The sequence below is a fragment of the Bos indicus x Bos taurus genome, chromosome 17 (assembly GCF_003369695.1).
Source record: "Bos indicus x Bos taurus breed Angus x Brahman F1 hybrid chromosome 17, Bos_hybrid_MaternalHap_v2.0, whole genome shotgun sequence".
NCBI classification, from domain to species: Eukaryota; Metazoa; Chordata; class Mammalia; order Artiodactyla; family Bovidae; genus Bos; species Bos indicus x Bos taurus.
This window is the reverse complement of record NC_040092.1, coordinates 6,626,542-6,639,239: the sequence shown is the minus strand read 5'-3', so window position 1 is coordinate 6,639,239 and position 12,698 is coordinate 6,626,542. Positions and strand designations below refer to the sequence as shown.

General features: G+C 49.8%; 1 protein-coding gene across 1 annotated transcript in view; it reads left to right on the top strand.

Moving 5' to 3' along the window:
- The window catches only part of SRRD (SRR1 domain containing), a 31,168-nt gene that overhangs the window by 10,590 nt on the left and 7,880 nt on the right, over positions 1–12,698 (top strand). The window contains exons 2-6 of the mRNA XM_027566450.1: positions 9,196–9,236; positions 10,577–10,836; positions 10,915–11,013; positions 12,008–12,162; positions 12,521–12,566. Coding sequence (XP_027422251.1) covers positions 9,196–9,236; positions 10,577–10,836; positions 10,915–11,013; positions 12,008–12,162; positions 12,521–12,566 — 601 coding nt within the window. The remainder of the gene's footprint in view (positions 1–9,195; positions 9,237–10,576; positions 10,837–10,914; positions 11,014–12,007; positions 12,163–12,520; positions 12,567–12,698) is intronic.

The window sequence follows — 12,698 nt, the reverse complement described above, 5'->3', positions numbered from 1 at the left end:
TTCATCCCTAGGTTGGGAAGATCCCCTGGGGAAGGGAAAGGCTGCCCACTTCAGTGTTCTGGCCTGGAGAATGCCATGGTCGACTGTATAGTCCCTGGAGTTGCAGAGAGTCGGACACGACTGAGCGACTTTCACTTCACTCTCACTTCACTTAAGGGTTGGTATCAGTTCTTCTTCTCATGTTTGGTACAATTTACCTTTGAAGCCCTCTGGTCCTAGACTTTGCTTTGTAGGGAGTTTTTAAATTACAGATGGTATTTCACTTCTGGTGATCAGAGGATTTCTTCTTGATTCAGTTTTGATGGGCTATGTGTTTTTAGAGACTTAGCCATTTCTTCCAGGCTGTCAGCTGTGCTGGCTTGTAATTGTTCTGGTGCTCTGCTCTGTGTTTCTGTCGTGTCTCCTTTTCCATTTCTTGTTTGTTGATTTGGGGTGTCACTCTCCATCTTGGTGAGCCTGGCTTGAGTTTTGTCAATTGCGTTTATCCTTTCACAGAACCAGTTTCCGGTTTTACTGAGTTTATCTTTGTTTTCTAATCTCTCTTGTTTATTTCCTCTCTGACATTTATTACTTTCTTCCCTCTGGTTTTAGGTTTTTTTGTTCTTTTTCTAATTCTCTTAAGTGATAAATTAGGTTCTTTATATGAGATTTTTCTTGTTTTTTGAGGAAGGCTTGCATTGCTGTGAACTTTCCTCTAAGAACTGCTTTTAGCGCATCACATAGATTTTGCGCTTTCATTTCCATTTGTCAACAGCCTTTCTCAATCTCCTCTTTGATTTCACTGCTGACCCACTAGTTTTTTAGCAGCTTGTTGCTTAGTCCTTGTGTAATCGTGTGTTTTTTTTCTCATTTCTTTTTCTGTGATTAATTCCTGGTTTCATGCCGTTTTGGTCAGGAAAGATGCTTGAGATAATTTCCATGCTCTTAAATTTGTTGAGGCTTGTTTTGTACCCTAGTAGGTGGTGAATCCTAGAGAATGTTCCATGTGCAATTGAAAAGAATGTGTATTCTGGGTATTTTTTTGGATGTAATGTTCTAAAAATACCCATTAAGTCTTAACTGTTCTTTTTGTATCATTTCGTATCTGTTACTTTATTGATGTGAGTGGGGTGCTAACCTCTCCTACTGTTCTGGATTTCTGTCAGTTTCTCCCTTTATGTCTGTTAGTATTTGTTCTGTGTATGGGTGCCCCGTGTGTTAGGTTACTCCTTGGAAGGAAAGTTATGACCAACCTAGATAGCATATTGAAAAGCAGAGACATTACTTTGCCAACAAAGCTTCGTCTAGTCAAGGCTATGGTTTTTCCAGTGGTCATGTATGGATGTGAGAGTTGGACTGTGAAGAAAGCTGAGCACTGAAGAATTGATGCTTTTGAACTGTGTTGTTGGAGAAGACTCTTGAGAGTCCCTTGGACTGCAAGGAGATCCAACCAGTCCATTCTGAAGGAGATCAGTCCTGGGATTTCTTTGGAAGGAATGATGCTAAAGCTGAAACTCCAGTACTTTGGCCACCTCATGCGAAGAGTTGACTCATTGGAAAAGACTCTGATGCTGGGAGGGATTGGGGGCAGGAGGAGAAGGGGACGACAGAGGATGAGATGGCTGGATGGCATCGCTGACTCGATGGACGTGAGTCTGAGTGGACTCCGGGAGTTGGTGATGGACAGGGAGGCCTGGCGTGCTGCGATTCATGGGGTCGCGAGGAGTCGGACACGACTGAGCGACTGATCTGATCTGATCTGATGTGTTGGGTGCGCGCATGTTGATGAGTGTGAGATCTTCTTCTGTTGGTCCTTGTATCATCACTTAGTGTCCTTTTTTATCTTTCTTTATCTCCTTTGTTGTAAAGTCTATTTCGTCTGATATTAGTATTGCAGCCCCTGCTTTCTCGTCACTTCCGTTTGCATGAAATGTCTTTTTCTATCCCCACTTTCCGTCTGTTCGTGTCCTCTGCCCTAAAGTGGGTCTTTTGTGACCAGTGTATTGTAGGCTCTTGTTTTTTGTTTTGTTTGTTTGTTTTAATCCCGTCTGCCACTCTGTGTCTTTTAATTGCAGCATTTAGTCCATTGACATTTAAGGCAGTTATCGATAGACATGTATTCACTGCCATTTTAAATCTTGTTTTCCCTTTGGTTTTACGTTTCTTCTTTGTCCCTTTTTCTTTTTTGTGGCTTGGTGATTTTCTTCTCTCTTGTTGATGGTCTCTTCTTTTTGGTTCTGGTGACTCTGTTGGATGCTTTTGATTTGTGGTTACCCTGTTTTTCAAGTGTGTGAACCCCTTCCTGTATTTGCTTGTCTTAGACTGGTACTCAATCATACAGGCTCCAACACATTATAGGGGGAAATAATCTATGTTCTTACTCTTCTTCCCCACGTCTTATGGTTTTGATTTCTTTTATATCTTCATGTTCATGCTCCATTCTCTGTGGTTATCACAGTCACAGAAGATTTTTAGATTTTTTAAAAGTCTATTTTAACTGGCTTATTTACGTGATTTACTTTCCAATTGTGATTTCCTCTTTATTAACATTTCCTTTAGGATGGGTTGAGTATTGCTGTGTTTTTTTAGTTTTTGCTTATTTAAGAAATTCTCTGTCTATTCTAAGTGATAACCTTGCTGGGTGGACGATCTTCGGCTACAGAGCTTTCCCTTCCGGGACTTTGAACCTGTCTTACCTCTGTAAGGTAGATTTCTGGCCGGTAACATTCTGTAGAGAAACTGTCTGATGGCCTTGTTGGCGGGAGCGGGGGTTCCCTTAAAATGTGTTGTTTAGTTGCTGAGTCGTGTCCTAGTCTTTGCAACCCTATGGACTGTAGCCCGCCAGGCTTCTCTGTCCATGGGATTTCCTGGGCAAGAACACTGGAGTGGGTTGCCATTTCCTCCTCCAGGGGATCTTCCTGACCCAAGAATCAAACTCACGTCTCTTACATTGGCAGGCAGGTTCTTTATCACTGAGCCGCCAGTTTTTCTCTTGCCGCCTTTAGAATTTCTCTTTAGCTATCTTTCACTTTTGCCATTTTTTAAATTATAGTATGTCTTGGGGCTTCCATGGTGGCTCATCAGTAAAGAATCTGCCTGTGGTGCAGGAAACATGGGATCGACGCCTTCCTGTACCTGGGTATCTGCTTCCTTCTGTAGGTTTGCGAAGTTCTCAGCCATAATCTCTTGAAATACATTTTTGATCCCCTTTTCTCTTTCTTCCCCTTCTGAAATCCCTATTATGCATGCTTTGTATTATTCCATAAGTCTTATATTGTTGTTTTTTCTCAGTTGGCTTTCTGTGAGTATGTGCATAAGGGAAAAGGCTACAATGGACAGGGGGACCTGCCTCTCCCCTTATGCAGCCCCCCATGACACGGCCTGGCACATCCTTAGCTGTGGGTGCACCCGATTCCAGCCCCGTCCCAGCTGTTCCCACACAGCCAACCCCAGCCCTCCCTAGGTCTGATCTCAAAGCCCATGTCCCGGCACCCAGCCTGGACCCATGCCGGGCCCTGTGTCTCAGGCACAGGGCAGCGGCACTGCCCGCCCGTGTAGCCCTCTGTTTGCTCTGGCTGCTGCAGGCCGGCTGCCACGTTCTTTCCCGAGGCTCTGACAGATCTCCAGGCTGGTGCAGGGGGGCTTCCCAGGGTGCGGGAATGTTTTTATCTTTTGTTCTACCCGGTTGCATGGAGATCTGCGTGGTTGCCCTTTCCGCACTCTGAAGTCTTCTGCCAGCGTTCATTAGATATTCTGCGAGAATCGTTCGACGTGTATTTTTGATGTATTTGTGGGAGAAGGTGAGCGTCCCATCCTGCTGCTCCGTCATCTTCATCCTCCCCAAGGTTGCTTTCTCAGTTTCTGTTTTTCACAGTTCATTATTCTGTGCTGTGCTGTCACTTCAGTCAGGTCCGACTCTTTGCGACCCTGTGGACCATAGCCCGCCAGGCTCCCCTGTCCATGGGATTCCCCAGGCGAGAATACTGGAGTGGGGTGCCATGCCCCGCTCCAGGGGATCTTCCTGACCCAGGGATCAAACCCACGTCTCTAGATGTCCTGCACTGGCAGGCAGATCCTTCGTCACAGCGCCGCCTGGGAAGCTCCAGTTCGTTCTTCGTGTGTGGAGATGCAGCGTAGTTCAGGGTGTGGAGTTCTGTCTGCTGCCGAGTTTTGCGGAGTTTGCGGGTCGTTCTGACGGCTCTTTTAGAGTCCTGCAGGGCTTCTTGTCTGTAGTGCAGTGTCCTGTGCAGAGAGTGACGGTTTTACTTCTTGCTTTCCAACTGGGATTCTTTTTCTTTTTCTTGCCTAACTGGTTCAGCTAAGGCTTCCAGCACCTTGTTGAATAAAAGTGGTTAGAATGGGTGGGCACCCTTGTCTTGTTCCTGATTGTAGAGGAAAGGCTTTCAGTTCTACATTGTTGAGAATAATGTTAGCTGTGGGTTTGTCATATATGGCTTTTGGTTTTTTTTTTAAATGTGTTTAAAGCACCTTATGGTTTTGCAGAGCATCTTCATAGACGCAGTATCTTATGTGACCCTCACAGTGACCTGCGTGGTAGGGGTGACGACGCCCGTCTCACGGGGAGAGAGTGGAAGTGGTGGAACACACAGGCGCACTGCTTAGAGCCCCGCAAGAACCTTAGCACTGGGAGTCCCAGGGCTGTGTGCTGATTCCTGAAGGAGAGGACAGTTGTGAGAGTGTAATCTGTTTGTTAATAGACATTTAAAAAATAACGTGGAATCGCAAGATTTTCCCTAATTTTTTCAATTTTTAAAATGTATGGTTGCCTTAATGTCTCCAGCTCTACTGATATATTTCTTTCTCTCCATGATCTATGCTGGATATTTGAAGCAGGAAATAAAAAGAACTTGGAATAATAAAATGTTAACACTTTTTATGATGAAAATAGTACTGCTTTCAGTGGACAGTTAATTAAGGAAGCCAGGTTGTTGTTGCTTGCTTTTTCTTCTATCTGGTTTAAATGTGTTGAATGGACTGCCCAGCTCCACCTGATCTCACTATAAAACTTGGAAAAGATGTGCTACACTTTGGAGAATAAGACGACAAGAAGGTAAACTAAGCAAGTCGTTTAAGATTCTAAGGAATTGAAAAGTCTTGATCTCCTTTGCACACCTGTAGAGCCCTGTTCTTCCTCCCATGCAGCTCTGCTGTGTTGTATAATTGCCTGTTTTCCCATCTGTGTCTTTCAGAGACAGTTCTGTAAGGCCAGAGACAGTAGTTCTCTGAATGGCTATTAAGTCCAGCTCCAGAAGGTACACAGATGAACCCATGCAGGTTGAATGAATGAACGAACAGATTTTCCTTTCCAGTGTCTGTCTCCAATTGAGACTTAGTGGTGTTTGCTTGCTTGCTTTGCAGCTTTTTTTTTAACATTCAATTATTTATTTGGCTGCGTTTTGCTCTGTGTCGCGTGGGCGCTCTCGTGCTCTGCGGTCTGAGCACGAGCTCAGTAGTTGTTTTGAGCGGGCTTAGTTTCCCCCGAGGCGCGTGGGGTCTTAGTTCCTGGACCAGGGATTGAACCCAAATCCCGTGCATTGCAAGGCAGAATCCTTCACTGGGCCACCAGGGGAGTCCCGAGCCTAGTATTTCCGATATAAAGAATGCACGTATAGTCGCTGCCCATGGAGTTTCTCCCAGAACCCGGGGGTTACATCAGGGTCAGGGGAATACCACAGGAGTGGGTGGCACAGGGCTCGGGGCTGCTCTGAGGCCTTGTAGGGGCGGCGCAGGAGGCAGCCCAGCCCAGGGTGCGAGGGGCTGTGTTGATGGCGGGATACTGGATGGGAGCAGAGGCCTGGACGGCACCCGCAACCAGGAGAGGAGGCCGTGTGGAAGCCGGGTACCACGCAGCACACGGGGCCTTTGGAGGAGCCACTGTGGCATCTTGGAGTCAGCCTTGCTGGTGGCTTGTCCGGAGGTGAAGGGCCTTTAGTGAGATGGTAGCACGGGGTGTCCCGCCCAACCCACCCGATCTTAAAAGGGCCCTTCCTTAAAGCCCCCTTTGGTCCTGGGAATCCTCGATTCCCGGAAAGCCAGTTGATCTTCAGTCACTTTTTGGAGCTGGAGGAGCTATTGGACCTGGCATGCCTCGGGGCCCACCACCTCTACTGGGACCTCTCTCTCCTTTTTCACCTGAGGGTCCAGAGGACCTTGAGTTAAAGTGATATTTTTCAGTGTCTGAGAATGTCCTCAATCTTTTAGCCATCACTGTCTCATTTCTCCTTTTATTTCTGTCCCAAACGTGCTTTCTTCAGAGGCATAGTTCTGCTGGTGCGTTGTACACGTGCCCTTTTATTTCCTCTCCTGCCACTGTTGTTTTGTTTTAGTATTTACTTTTGGCCGCACTGGGACCTCGTTGCTGCGGGGGCTCCTCTCTGGTTGCGGTGGGCGGGCTAGCTGCCCTGCGGCGTGTTGGATCTTCCCAGACCAGGGATCAAACCCCAAGGCCCCTGCACTGGCAGATGGGTTCTTAGCCACTGGACCACTGGAGAGGTCCTCCTGCCACTGTTCTGATGAGAGGCACCAGAACCATAGCCACAAGGAGAGAAAGGGCAGTCAGCGCAGCCTTGCAAGATGTCGTTTCTCTGGAAGGGCAAGGCCGTCTTTTGGAGTCAGAGGACAGACACAGAGCTGCCACTGAGCAAGCATCAGAGGTCAGAGGTCCTTCTGAACAGCTGGCAGGGTTCTCCTGTTGCCTGGGAGAGCTGCCCCACTTCAGGAGCGGAAGCCACCAGAGCCACGAGCTGGTGGAAACACTTCAGGGACCGTTTCGATGAGTTGCTTCTGGCTAAGTGAGGACTAGTGTGTGAGTCTCAGAGACTCCTGGGGCTGCCGTCCAAGGGGAACCCCCAAACTTCCCTGGCCCCTACCTCTAGGAACCCCACCAGGATCTTATGGTGAAGAGCCAGGGAAAATCACCTGGTGCCTCTGGCAGAAGGAAGAGAAGACTGTTTAAAATACACCCAGCGCATTCTTCGTCATAAAGGCGCTTTTCTCTCTGGTGAAAATGCCGTCTGTCTATAGCCTTTATTAAGTTCTGTTTCATCTACGCCTGCTCTGTTGATAGTTATCATCTTAGTGGAGGCTGGATTTTGTCGAACGCTCTTTCTGCATCTGTGGAGATGGTCATAGGATTTATCCCTCGTTTTGGTAATGTGCTGTATTATTACATTGGCTTTGCGTTCCTGGCATAAACCCCAGTTAATCATGGTGTATGCTCCTTGTAATGTGTTGCTGAGTTCAGTCTCCTCGTGTTTTTGATGAGCATTTTTGTGTCTGCGTTCATCGGGGTGTTGGCCTGTGATTTCCTTTCCTTACGGCCTCCTTATCTGGTTATGGTATCAGGGTTACGCTGGCCTCGTGAAGTGAGTTTGGAGTGTTCCCTTCTCCTGTATTTTTGGAAGGGTTTGCGAAGGATCCCTATCAATTCTTCTTTGAATGTCTGGTAGAATTCACCAGTCAATCTAACTGGTCCTGGACTTCTTTTGGTTGGGAGGTTTTTAATTACTGATTCAACTTCCTTTGAGAAGGAAATGGCAACCCACTCCAGTATTCTTGCCTGGAGAATCCCATGGACAGAGGGGCCTGGCAGGCTACAGTCCACGGGGTTGCAGAGTCGGACATGACTGAGCAACTTCACTTTCACTTTCACCTTCCTTACTAGTAATCAGTCTGTTCAGATTTTCTGTTTCTTCATAATTAAGTCTTGGTAAAATATTTCTAGGCATCTATCCATTTCTTCTGGATCATCCAATTTGTTGGCATTTAACTGTTCATAGTAGTCTCTTATGATTCTGTATATCTCTGTGGTACCAGTTGTAATGTATCCTCTTTCATTTCTGATTTTTATTTGAGCCTTCCTTTTTTTTTTTTTTGGTGAGTCTAGCTAATGGTTTGTCAATTTTGTTTATCTTTTCAAAGAACCGGCTCTTAGTTTTACTGATCTTCTCTATTTGTCTTTTTTAAAAATAGTTTTATTATGTATATATTGGCTGTGATGGGTCCCCTTGCTGCTTGGGCTTTTCTCTAGCTGGCGGAGAGCGGGGCTGCTCTCCGGGCGTGGTGTGCGGGCCTCTCACTGCAGTGGCTTCTCCTGTGCTGGAGCACAGGCTTCGGGCATGCAGGCTTCAGGAGTTGTGGCACGCGGGCTCAGGACTTGCGGCTCGAGGGCCCTGGATCACAGGTTCAGTCCTGGAGTTGCTCCACGGCACATGGGATCTTCCTGGATCAGGGATGGAACCTGTGTCTCCTGCATCGGCAGGCGGGTTCTTTACCACTGAGCCACCAGGGAAGCCCACGATTGTCTTTTTAATCTGTATTTCCTTCACATCTGCTCCGCTCCTTCTTTCCTTCTGCTTTGTTCTTTTTCTAGTTCCTTGAGGTGTAAAGTTGTTTGGGACTTTGTTTCTTGAGGTTTCTGGCTGTGAACATTCCTCTCAGAATAGCTTTTGCTGCAGCCCATGAAGTCTTGTTATATCCGTTTTAAACTCTGTTTTTTCTAATGGAAGTATAGCTCCTCCCACTTTGCTCTGGTTTGCATTTGCATGGGATATCTTCTCCTGTCCCTCCCGTTCGCACTCTGTGTGCCCTTACGTCAGAAATGATCCTCTTGTCGGCAGCACATAGATGGATGCTCTCAATCCATTCAGCCACTCTGTGTTTTTTGATTGGAGAATCCATGCAGTTCATTTAACAATCGACTGTGTTTTGCGGGAAACACTTGGTTTTGCCCCTTCTTGTACTTTCACTTTGGGGTTATCCGTAGCAACAAAGGCCGCGGATTGAGGCCTGCTCTGTACAAGGCAGTGTGCTGGGCGTTCCCCATTTCATTCCTGCCGTAACTCTGTGAGGGGTGCAGTTCTCACCCCGTTTTAGAGGTGAGGACACAGAAGTGTGGAGAGGCTAAATCTCCACGTTTAGCCACTGTTTGTGGAGCTGCCCCCGTGTGCCAAGACCCAGACGTGTCCCTGTGAATCGGGGGCCTCCTCCGGGAAGCCCTCTCCCCGGCCCTCTCTGGGCCCCAGCGGCTCCGCTCTGGCCTTGTCCCCCGGGCACCCTGCCCCAGGCTCCGGGGTGGACTCTACGTCGGAGCGTGTGCCCCCTCCCCACCTCCTGATCATCCCGGTCAGGAGGGAGTCCCTGTTAGGGAGCCCTGAAAAGGGCAAGAGGTGACCACACCACTTTTTTTCTCAACAGGGAGGACCTGGTTATCTCTGACTTCTGGAGCTCAGCACTAGGTGGGTGCCGTGGGGCTCGGGCTGGAGGCGGCTGGGGTGGGAGGAGGGCCTGACGGTGGGCAAAGCAGGGGATCCAGCCCTCATTGGGTGACGTCTGCTTCACGGCGGGGTGTCCATGCTGGGTTCTAATGCTGACTCCAACCCCCCTTACAACTGTGTGTCTTCCTGCATTAACCCTGGTCCTCAGCTTCTGTATCTGTGGATGGACATGGAAACGTACATGTTCTGTAGTGTAACTGTATAAATGAAGTACTTCCTGAAGTGCTCTCGGTGGTGCTTGCCTGCTGCACCGGAGCAGTGGATGTCAGTTGTCACTGTGTTGTTGAAATTTACATTTATCCTGTTCTCTTCCCTGACCGTACATGGCTGTTACAGTCTCTTCCTAAACATGATGGGTGATAACACAAGTATACCATAGTTATAGTCTTTATGGAGGGACTTTTGTTGTTTATTATACATAGTTTTTATTTTTTTTTAAGTAATCAGTGACCAGACTTGTGCGCCCTGCAGTGGACGTGCAGAGTCCTAACCACTGGACCACTAGGGAGGTCCCGATATACATAATTTTTCATGCATAAAGCTTTTTACCAAATTTAAGGTGATGTTCTTAGTGTATATTTCCAGAGGTGGAAGTGGTCAACTTGCTATCCGCTTTCTGGTTGTTTTCCAGAAGGCATTCACTGATTCTTTGAGCAGTGTGGATGCGGAGAGCCAGCTCTCTATGTAACCTTCTGTGGCCTGGGTCTTATTTCAAGGTGTCCTCGCTGATGAGTCAACATTGGTATCTTATTAACGGGAATAGATAAATGGCTGTTTGCTTTTTGTTTCGTTCTGCATACAGTCTGTTCTACTGAATTCAGTACCAGTGACAGAAAAGGAGAGACGAGGACTCACCACCCAGTGAAACGATTTATTTTTCCTTAGTCTCTAGACGCCCCAGCCTTTTTAAAAATTTTTTACATGTTAAATGTTCTTACTCAAGATCATTTTGAGAGCTCTGCTCTTCAGTTCTTCTTTTATTACAAAGGTAGTATTTCAGACCACAGTTCCATGTACTGGTTACCTCTTACTAAACTAGGATGAGTTAACACAAGCATTAGATGGACATCGTGGCCACGGATGAACCTGACTTTGGCTTGAAGCATTCCCTTAGTTGAGGCCGTGGGCACCCAGGTGCCGGCCGCTGTCAGCTTGGGGTGGGCGCCGCTGCACGCCCCGTGTGTGGCCAGCAGCCCCTTCTCTGGGGAGTGAAGGCTTCCGCGCCCTGCTCCCCAGGCCATGGATGGTTTAGTTCCTGGGTCACAGCGTGCCCTCTGACTGTGCAGGGCCCGCTCTTTCAGAAACCATCACGGGGTGTCTCCGGAAACACCTGGAACAGCTGAGGGCCCCCGAGGGGTCTCTCTCGGAAGCCCTGGGACACCTGCATCTCGACGCCCCCCCGGTGGAGGCAGATGCGACCCCTGGCTCCGTCCCGGAAGAGACCCTGGTCCCAGGGACCTGCTGCTTCAAGTGTGTGTGTTACGGCGTCGGGAAGTTCGCCAGCTGCGTCATAGCTAGAAGCCAGCTGGCGTTTTTGCTCCTCCTTCTGGAGCGGTGCCAGGTGAGTCTGTGTCCTCCCTTACCGCCCCCTCCTCGGTCTCGTGCGCACGTTGACTGAGCCACTCGTCGCCCTCTGCAGATCCCCAGGAGTCACTGCTGCGTGTACGACCCTCTGTTTAGTCGACTAGAAATCGCGGTCCTCAACGCCCTGGGCGTGGTGGTTCTCGGGGATAATGAGGTACGTGGTTAGGGGCACGCGAGGCCCGTCACACAGGGCTGGCGTGTCGCTCCCATGTGGACCTGTGCTGTCCTGTAGCTGGTGGCACCATGTGCCATTTGCCTGGTCCTCCTGAGGGCTGTGTGCCCGCTGTGCTCAGTGGTGGGCATGTCGCTGCACCTCCTGAGGGCTGTGTGCCCGCTGTGCTCAGTGGTGGGCATGTCGCTGCACGAGGGGAGGAGACGCGGTCTCTGTACCTCCTGAGGGCTGTGTGCCCGCTGTGCTCAGTGGTGGGCATGTCTCTGCACCTCCTGAGGGCTGTGTGCCTGCTGTGCTCAGTGGTGGGCGTGTCGCTGCACGAAGGGGAAGAGGGCGCGGTGTCTGCACCTCGTGAGGCCCTTCTGCCGGGAGGTGCCCCTTCTGGGGGCGGGAGGTTGCAGCCCAGACCCCGGCTGAGTTGTGGCTGAATCCTCAAGTAGTGGGGATCTCTGAGACCTCCGGAAAGAAGGCTCTCCAGAGGGGGCGGCTGGACCCCAAGGGAATGTTTGAAAAGGCCCGAGTCACGATGGGGAGCTGCAGAGAATGACACGGGACACAGTTCCCGAGGGCCCTGCCCCTGCCTCAGTGTCCAGAGCTGTACATACTCACGGGACACGTGTGTTCAGCAGACGTGAGTTTTCCGGGTTTCCGGATGTCCCGATTCAGTCTTGGGTAACTCTGTAGCTGTCGCCGGCACTGGGGGTAGCACACAGGGCGACGCAGGAGTGTCTCTCCCTTTGGTGCCTGAGGTCGCCACCCCCTCCGCCTCCCGTCGTCTCAGCTGCGTTAACCGTGGTGTCGGGGAACGTGTGCAGGCGGGAGGCGCGTGGCGGCCTGGGCGCGGCTGTGTCGTGGGTGAGTGCACGCACACCACTGCACTCATCTGGCGCTGAGCGCGGCTGGCTAGGACTGCCCCCCCCCCCCCCCCCCCGCTTGCTGTAAGACGCATGCTCACCCCGTGCATGTTGGACCCCAGGAGGGGAAGCGGAGCGTGTGCGGGGAGCCCACCATCTTCTACATGCCGCACTGCGGGACGGCGCTCTACAACAACCTACTGTGGAGGAACTGGTCGGTGGACGCCCTTTCCAAGGTGGTCATCATCGGCAACAGCTTCGGGGGGCTCGAGGAGAGGTGAGCGGGGGGTGCCGGGGTGAACCCAGTCCTCAAGTTCCCCCTGGACAGAGGGCTGGGCTGTGAGATGTCAGTCTGGGTCACGCTGGGAAGCAGGGTGTCTTTCTGCAAATAATTTCTCCCTTCTCTTAGGGTGGCAGAGACGGCTTTTCTAAATGGGGGAAAACAGTCATTTCTTACAACTAACACAGTATCCTTGGCTTGCTTCACATGCACTGTCGTTTCTCCCTGATGAGACGGGCAGTGACGGGGGCATTTACGCACACCCCCATTAAGTCATCTTGCTTTTCTGTGTCGTAAGGGCAATGAACCTGGTCTCATACTGCCTAATCATGTTTTCAACAATTTTGGTTTCTAGGTTGTTGACGAGGATTCTGCATAAACATTACCCATACGTTGCAAAGGTATCTGCCTGAGTGGAGGGCTGGGGTGGACAGCCTGGGAAGCTGTACTGTCTCTGTTACTGTGGAGAATCCCACCTTCACCTGTAGCGGTGGGTGCTTATGAGGGTCTGTGGTCCAGAAAGCTATGTTTGA